Raw genomic sequence first — 8,731 nt, 5'->3', positions numbered from 1 at the left:
CTCCGTTTTTGCACGCGAGAATAAGGTGTACGCGTGTGGGGGGGGTGCCGAGATGACCTCCTGGGGCGATAGGGGGGATCCTCCCCTCGCTGCCCGTTGCGCCCGCTTTTGGCCAACCGGGCGAGGGCGACGAGTAAAGGATGGAGGGGACGGAAACTCCTCAGCATCCGGGGGAGGTCGTGGGATCCGCCGTTGCTGCCGCTGTAGTCGCCGGAATAGTTCAGCCTCTGCTTCTTCGGCCACCCAACGTCGCACCCCGCTCGGAACTTCTCGGAGTCCTTCAGCAACACATAACATTCCCAAAAGGTGAACTCCTTATACTTCCCCGGCAAGGGGAACTGACTCTCCGCTATCCTCCGGGCATCCTCCTTTCTGCCCACTAGTCAGCATGCGGAGGGCGTTAGCGTACAACCCCAAAAATCGGCCGACCGTGGCCCTGGTGCATTCCCACCCCTTCCGGCACTCCTTCCTGCTGTAGTCCTTTCCGTGCGGGCAGTTCCTCCTGTAGGCTGCTCTAATCTTCGCCCACATGTTGACGACCCGCTGGTTGTTCGCAACCAAAGGATCGTCGCAAACCGACAACCATGCCTTGGCCACGCCGGCGTACTCATCCTCCGTCCACTTCCTCCGCGTGGGGGTGTCGTGAACAGTGGGGTGCGACGACTCGCCGACCACCTTGCCCTTCCCCTTGGTCTTCTTCTTCTTCTTCGGCGCGGCCCGACCCGCTGGAATGGGATTGTCCGGCTCCCCGAGATCGATCCCCATCTCATGCAATGACAAAAGGTCATCGCCAGTGAATTGCGTCTCCACTTGGGTCGACGTGTGAGACGAAGCCGTCAAAAAATCAAGAGAGGGACGATAGACCGTGTCCCCCCCCGTTGACCCCTGCATCCCGGGATGCATACCGGACTGCATCCCTCTCTGCCATACCGGCATCATCCCCATCATCTGCTGCATCATCTGCTGCTGTATCTGGGGCATACCTCCCCACCCCGGCGTTGCCTGCCTGCCGCTGGCCTGCACCCCGCCCGGCATCCCCCCTGGTTCCTCCCCCCTCCCCCCCGCATCCCCCCCTGCGCTCCCGCCATCATCCCATCAATTGTTGTCAAGGGACGTTAAACCCTGGGCCCATCTGCCCGCCCATCTGGCCCCATCCAGATCCCACGGGTACCGTGGGAGTCTGAGATCCGCTCATCGCCGGACTGGACTCGTTGTTGTTGTCCATCGCTCGATATTTCTCTTGTACAAAAATTTAGAGAGAGAGAAAACTCGTTAAAACAAGTGGTGCAAATGAAAATGAAACTAAAATCGCGTATATATAGGTTTTCAAAAATTTTAAAAAAAAAACGAAAATTGGGCGCTGGCCGATCGGCACGCCACAATGGCGGCCAGCGCCCTCAAATCGGTTAGCACACACTGATTTTTTCGCCGATTCGCGGCTGGCCGTTTCCAATAGTTCGGCTAGCGACGCGAATCGGCTAGCCGCTATTGGAGATGCTATTATAGTACTACTATGAAAACTAAAGCCTAAATGTGTTGCATTAGATAAAAATTGTACTGTAAAAATCTAATCTATTTTGAGTCATTATATATACACGAATAAGACAATTATATGAATTAAATGTTCAACTGATATTTATATTATATACATACAAGGGAGCATTAGGACACATCCTTAATTAGAGTCACAAGGTACTTCCAATCTCGTGTTGCACGTGGTACTAAAAATTCAATATTATGAACACTAAAATGCAATATGCATTTGTGAAGTTGTATATGAATTTCCGCATATTGAATTTTAGTTATAGGCATATTGCATTTTATATTATTGAGTTTTGCATCATAAACCTAAATTGCATACAATGCAAAATAAATTATATATATAAATGCAATTCATCAATATATGTAATGCAAATTAAACAGTCAATGTCTAAAATGCAAAACTCCAAAATAAAAAATGCAATCTGCCTATAACTAACATGTAATATGCGGAAATCAATCTAAAACTTCCATAAATGTATATTGCATGTTTATGTTTACAATATTGCAAGTTACATGCAGTGGCGGACGCAGGATTTTTTTAGTGGGAGGGTCCAAATTATAGTTAACAATTGTTGCATATGGTATTATTGGCGTCACCAAAATAATTAAGAAATATATTTATTTTAAAATAAAAAATCTAATTTTCAAATTATATTTACTAATATTAATATATGAACTCTAAAGAATTACTCCCTTCGTTCCATATTAATAGATGCATATCTTTTCAGCACAGAGATTACGAAATACATATTTAATATGTGAAGTGGAAGAATAAAGTAAGAGAAATGAAGAGAGAATAAAGTAAAAGAGGTGGAAAAGTATGAGACAGAGCAAAATATAGAAATGACTTTACTATATTGGAAGTCCCAAAAAAGAATACTAATCTATTTCCATGAAACGGAGGGAGTATTATTTTTATTTTAAGTTATAAATATCATTACTTAATATTTATACAAATGAAGAAGTAAAAAAATTTACTAAAGTAAAAAAATATAAAATAAACTAATTAAATAGTAACTGTGTAGCATCAAAAAACCACAAACAATGTCCAGCTCTAAAGTCGAACACTAACCTCAAGTTTCCAAGTCACAGTAGCCAACCAACTCTACTACATCTTGCATTAGTATTTTCTTCTATTATGAATATATCATACATAGTAATAATGAAAATAGTTGGGGGTTTCAAGGATCCCCCATGGCACCACTTATGTCCGCCCCTGGTTACATGTCACGCGGCTGCACGATGTTGAAAGTATATTATAACTTTAAAAATGGATATTTTTTAAGCACATCCATGTACATGGGTATATAATTAAAAAAAAACACATATATTAAATTTAGATCACTATGTGCGAATTAATCACAATAATAAAAGTGTTTAATTCAAAATCAAGTCAAACTTTATAAAATAAAATTATCAAGAGTACTTTAAAATTAAAGCTATCATGTGGGACTAAGTATACTTTAGAAAATAGTACTAATTACAAATTATTGTTTTGATAAATTATCATTAAAATTATGAATATATGTCAAATTATCATTAAGTATACTAAGTATACTCACACATTAGATACTCAACCATGAAATGACTAGTAAAAGTTATGAATTCTAAAGTTTATCTCAAATTTTCATTTAACAAAAAAAAAAAATCAAATTTCATAGTGTGTTTTAATTTAACACACATGTGTTTTAAATTGATGACATAGTTAATTTGCTAAATATTTTGAGAAAATTAATAAAATTCATCAGTGGTGTTGTAAATGTTGAAAATTTAAGTTGACACATTAGATACTCACCCTAAATTAAACCTTGTACAAAAATGAGGAAAATATTAAAATTTACTCATTCCATCCCAACTTAACACGCGGAGCAAAACCATATAAAATCTCATGCTGAAAAACAAATGTTGCATAATTAATGGGACGAAAGGAGTATTATTTTTACTACCGCAGAGTTTTAGAATTGCAGGACAAAGTACAATTTTCAAGCAAATTACCTTCTTTTCACACACTTTGAAGACAATATCTCAGCACATTGTTGTGAGAAAGTTAATGCACTAACTTTATATCCTCTATAATGTAGTTACTGAATACAGTACTATATATAATTCTTTTTTGTTTACTGACAAATGACAAACCAAACTATAATTAGCTTATCCAAATAGCCAATTTCCAACACAAATTTTGTTAGTAGTACTAGTATAAAACTGTGTATAGAGGAGAGATTTGTGGGTAACGTTTTATAATTACTGAGAAATTTTGACAAGCATCCATGTTGCATAAAGACCTAGCTAGTTCAAGATCATGCATCTAAAACTGAAAACTAAAAGCCCTTTGCCACTGATACTTTACATTCCACTTTAACATATTAACTGTTCAAAATTGCAACAGTAGATGATACAGAGGCAACCAATAAATCCAAGAAAATAAGAAAATGCCAATAAAAAATGCAAAATTGCGTTAGGAAGAAGAAGCGCAAGGTTCTTGTCAGTCGAAGTTATTTATCGATCTCCTCCTGAATCTGTCCCTCTGCAGCCACATACCAAACCAGATCAAAATGATGTAGCTTTCATAACTAAATTGATTAACAGTAAGAGGATTAACAGATTACCAGCAAGATCTACAGCCAAGTTAGCCAGGGTATCGGCCTCAGAATTTAAGTCCTTTTAAGAAGATAGAAATAACGAGTTAATCTCAATCATGATGATATAGCAGGTAGTTGCACTACGCAGATCGTGTCGTTGTCTTGAACTTACCCTTAAAATGTGAATAATCTGGAACGAGAGAAATCTATCCTTCAATTTCTTAGCCTCATCAAACAAGCCAGATATATTTTGGTTTTTGACCTTCCACAATCCCTGAATCTACCAGAGAAATCATAGGTTTCATGCCTCGTAGGCAAAGATAAACGAATGAAGGAAGCTATGCTAGACCAAAAAGCATACTAAAACAAACATGCTGCAAGGATCTAAACCTCTTAATGCTGCAAAGACCTAAGACATACATGCTACAATGATAGATTACCATCAACTAAAAACATTATCCAAGTTTTCAGCTGCCCAACAATTTAAAAAGCCCCTAAATTTTCAATTTAACATTACATTATGACTAATACTTGTAAATATGAAGAAAAAGAAAAAGAAGAAAGTGAAAATGGGACACAGAATGTTTTGAATAAAGCGGGCCATAAACAAGGAACTGCAGTTATCATTAGTGCAACAAATTGGAGAAAAAGAGCCAGAATGACTATTTTCCCTAGCCCCTGCTCAGATATAGAAATTCTTACTCATTAACATTTAACAGGGACATATACCTGCATGCAAACAAGTTTGGAGTCACCTCGAACTCGAACACTTGTAAAACCTTTTGTGAGTGCATATCTTAACCCAAGTATAAAGCCGCGATATTCAGCAAAGTTATTGGTGGCAACGCCTAAGCCTTCACGTAGCCTGCAAATCTTAATATGTGAAAAATGTCAATCTCATTACCAGAGCAATAAAGACATACAACCTCTCAACAGAGCAATCTACTCACCAAGTTTCCATCATCAGATCGCAGTACAGCTCCAGCCCCTGCTTGACCCGGATTTCCCTTTGAAGCACCATCAAACTCGATAGTACATGACCGCTGTGAAGGACACATAGATAACTTTTTAAGCACAGAAACTTGTGCTTATTATTTTCAACATTACTATATCTTTTACTATGAATTGAGTGACACTTTATAAGTAGACAAGCTTTTATATTGAAACTAATTAAAAAAGAAAGTGTTATGAGTACTATGAATTCCAACCATATGCCACTCACACAAACTGATTGATTCTGGTCAACTCTATAAGGGTCTAACTTAAAATGCTTTGTTAATGCATCGCTTGCAGTCAAGACGGGTCCAACAGCCTCCTGCAAATTGAATGCAAACAAACCAGTGCCTAGTTAAATTTCCAATCAAACTGATCATATAAATGAAAACACTTAAAGTTGTGTTCAGGCTAAAAAGACCCTCACTGACTATGTTAAGCCAATAGAATACTTAATAATACACACAAACTAATGCATACAAAGAACACCATGGCCATTTCCAATCTCATGCATAACAAGAAGTTCTCAACTTCATTTATCAAGAGCATATCCAAAAGAAAATGATCAATATGTTTTTCCTCCGATTACAAATTTTGGTTACATAGAGAGTAGGAGATCTTTTATACAGTATTCAATTGCATTGCACTCATGGACCCATGACACTTCAAACTTGAATTTTAACTTATCTATGAATTAAAAAGTGCAGATAAATCCAGCTCATTCACTGAAAATGAATTGGAGATTGGTAAACATCTGACTTACCCCATATTCTGACCACATAGGTTCCTGTGGCCTCTTCTTTGACACAGGTTCACTAGATGTTTCACCTCTATATGAGGCAGGCTGCAGAGTGAAGAATTCAATCTTTGTAAATATCTCAACTATTGGTGTGAGCATTTTAACCAGACAGTAAAATAAAAGACAATGTTGGAACTCAAGAAGAGTAAGTTTCCTTCCTTCACAACTTTTTTATTTGCCCACAAGATTTTATACCATCTTTGAGTTTGTTGCATTTACTATCTATGATTTAAGAGGGTATTTGACTAGAGTTTATTTCAAGGAATATATAAACTCTGACATCTTAAAAGACATTGTTTTACCTTATAGTATGTCAGAACTCAGATCTAATCTAAAAGATAGGTTACAACTTGTTGGAGCGGTCGAATGATTTAACTTAATCTATATCTATTTAGTGAAACGCATTGCCTCTGGAAAAGAAAAGTACTACCTCCGTCCACGAAAATTTGTCCCATTTTTCCATTTCCGTCCGTCCCCCAAAATTTGTCCCATTTCACTTTTACCATTTTTGGTAGTGGAACCCATATTCCACTAACTCATTCCTACTCACATTTTATTATAAAACTAATATATAAAAGTAGGACTCACAATCCACTAACTTTCTCAACTCACTTTCCATTACATTTCTTAAAACCCGTGTCCGGTCAAACCGGGACGAATTTTCGTGGACGGAGGTTGTAGTACTTTTCCTGCCTGAAATTGCTTTTCATAAATGTAAAACGTTATTCTCTTATCCTATCAACTATCAAAATAACAATACATTATACCTGATAACTATCAATATATGTTGCAATATAAATCCCACAAACTATCACTAATAATACTGTTTGTCTCCCAAAAGAATTATACACTTTTACACTTTATTATTCAGATAATAAACATATTGTATTTTCACATTTCACACTATATTGACAAACACATTCTTAACTTAACCCTACTTTGGTATATTTCCAAAAGGAAAGAGTCTTATACCTATCAGTTTCAGAGAGGTAAATGACAATTAAATTTCATAATTTAGCAACATGCAGGGTTGAACTATGTATATAACAGCAAAAAATTGAAAATAATCACACTGTTTCTACAAGTTTCAGTAGATGAGAAAGAGCAATATTACCAACGGTATAAGAGTGCCAAAAAGTTCTTCAGTAAGATCAGAAGCTCTAATGGAGTAAAGAGCATTCTTAAGCCCACTAGACATGAGATGCTTCTCAGTGTCTTTGGGCATGTTATAACCTTTGTATGCACTGACAGGAGGATCGCATATCTGATAGGAAATAAAGAAACAAGTGAGTTATTTTTAATGATGCCCAACAATATCAATTACAACAACAGTTTCAATTGCTTCCAACCAAATCGTAGCCATGGCAACACAGTTTGGGTTTGAATTCAAATTTGAGATATATAGTTTCAACCATGGAAAAGGGAAGTGCAGTTTTCTGGAAGATATATCCAAAAAATAGTTTAAAATTTTTAGCAAACCACATAAGTTGGATGATTGAAAAGGCATGATTACACAAGATGAAACCATATATGACAAGTCTACAATAAAGTGGGGATAATTAGAACCAAACAGTGAACAAAAATTGCATCAAGTTTTAGGAATCACTGCATAATTATATAGCCAAATAGAAAAGAAATATGCAGAAATTTAAGTCAATGTCAGAGAACTTGTGATTACCGAGGTTCCAACTTGAGCTTGACAATCACTTAAGCTTTTGTAAACCCCAACGAGATCACCCTTGCGAAGAACAAAAAAGGCTTCCTTGTCGTCCTTCATTAGTGGTTTAGACTCGAGTTTCCCCTTACGGGAACTACCTCCCCCCAACTTTTTTGATGAATAGCTCTGACACTGAAGCCTTGTAAACAACAATTCAAACTTCACTGTCCTAGCACTAGAATTCTGCAAGCTTGCTCCCCATGAATTAAAAAGAGTTTTGCACGATGGGCTTGTAGTAATGAAATGCTTAGTTCCCGGGAATATTGATGGACCACATGCACGAAACAAACCGATCATTACAGTTTATCTCCCTCCAGTTCTCAAGATTTTCTGAAAAAAAAGATCCCTCTCCTCATCAAGAAATCCATAAAAAAAAAAAAAAAGGGAGGCAGGATACTGCAATGAGACACACATGCCTAATGTCACTATAGCATTTCAGTCAACCAGACATCTCAAATTCATTCAGAAGTAAGACAAACACAAGAACAAATTTTGGGCCAATTACTGGGGCGTTCAATTAGCCCCTGTTTACATGCTGAAACCACAAAGTTCAAAACCTTCATACAATAAAGACAATTCCTTTATTGTGGAGAAGCTATACAACACTGCTATTTCTGGTGCATCAGTTGAAGAAATAAAAAAAACAGATTAAGCAGACACAAAGATAGCATAAACTCTTCATTCAGCGATAAATAGTATAAGAGCGATCAACTTACAGAGTTTCCGTATCTCCTACTTGAAGAACCAAACTTCCCCAACTTCTGAACAAAATTGAAGCTTCTCATCAACCAAAACATACAAATAACAGAAAGCAAAACCCAGAAATAAAAAGGGCGAATAAACACAAAATATGTATGATACCGTATCAATTGTAGAGAAAATAAAACATCAAGTAGCGCAGCAAGATTAGCGAAACCCTTCCTGTAACAAGTGAGGTTAGCAATAGCATGAGAGGGGGAGGGGGGAAAGGTATAGGTAGGGGGTGGTGTAGGAGTAGGGTAGGGGAAAAGGGTGGTGGAGCTGAGGTTGTACGGAACGGGTGGGGGGAGAGTCAGCAAGTTTGTGGACGGAGGTGAGATTAGGGAGTGGGTGGGGGGT

General features: G+C 37.6%; 1 protein-coding gene across 3 annotated transcripts; it reads right to left on the bottom strand.

Moving 5' to 3' along the window:
• Positions 1 to 3,851: 3,851 nt before the first annotated feature.
• On the bottom strand, positions 3,852 to 8,719 carry LOC125205002 (RNase H family protein). Of its 3 annotated transcripts, none has more exons than XM_048103780.2 (11): positions 8,495 to 8,719; positions 8,350 to 8,394; positions 7,595 to 7,963; positions 7,031 to 7,180; positions 5,881 to 5,961; positions 5,333 to 5,439; positions 5,075 to 5,167; positions 4,854 to 4,989; positions 4,297 to 4,404; positions 4,152 to 4,203; positions 3,852 to 4,069 (listed from the first exon to the last, which is right to left on the bottom strand). In XM_048103780.2, the coding sequence occupies exons 3-11, from the start codon at positions 7,928 to 7,930 to the stop codon at positions 4,038 to 4,040; spliced, it is 1,095 nt and encodes a 364-aa protein (XP_047959737.1). In that variant the 5' UTR covers positions 7,931 to 7,963; positions 8,350 to 8,394; positions 8,495 to 8,719; the 3' UTR covers positions 3,852 to 4,037. The 3 variants fall into 3 exon arrangements, with proteins under 3 accessions (XP_047959737.1, XP_047959738.1, XP_047959739.1); XM_048103781.2 differs by having other exon boundaries at positions 8,350 to 8,391; XM_048103782.2 differs by having other exon boundaries at positions 4,854 to 4,997; positions 5,347 to 5,439; positions 8,495 to 8,715.
• Positions 8,720 to 8,731: the final 12 nt, after the last annotated feature.

This window comes from Salvia hispanica, chromosome 6, assembly GCF_029641045.1.
Source record: "Salvia hispanica isolate PSC_SH4W2 chromosome 6, Shi_PSC_v1, whole genome shotgun sequence".
NCBI lineage: Eukaryota > Viridiplantae > Streptophyta > Magnoliopsida > Lamiales > Lamiaceae > Salvia > Salvia hispanica.
This window is presented reverse-complemented; position numbering and strand designations above follow the sequence as displayed.

Bases quoted from the DNA above. Each gene is read 5' to 3' on its own strand.
- LOC125205002 (XM_048103780.2), bottom strand. From the start codon at position 7,930: ATGATCGGTTTGTTTCGTGCATGTGGTCCATCAATATTCCCGGGAACT. The intron at 5,962-7,030 runs GTAATATTGCTC...TTCACTCTGCAG, and splicing joins TTGGCACTCTTATACCGTTG to CCTGCCTCATATAGAGGTGA. The intron at 4,990-5,074 runs GTGAGTAGATTG...TAAGATTTGCAG, and splicing joins GATCTGATGATGGAAACTTG to GCTACGTGAAGGCTTAGGCG.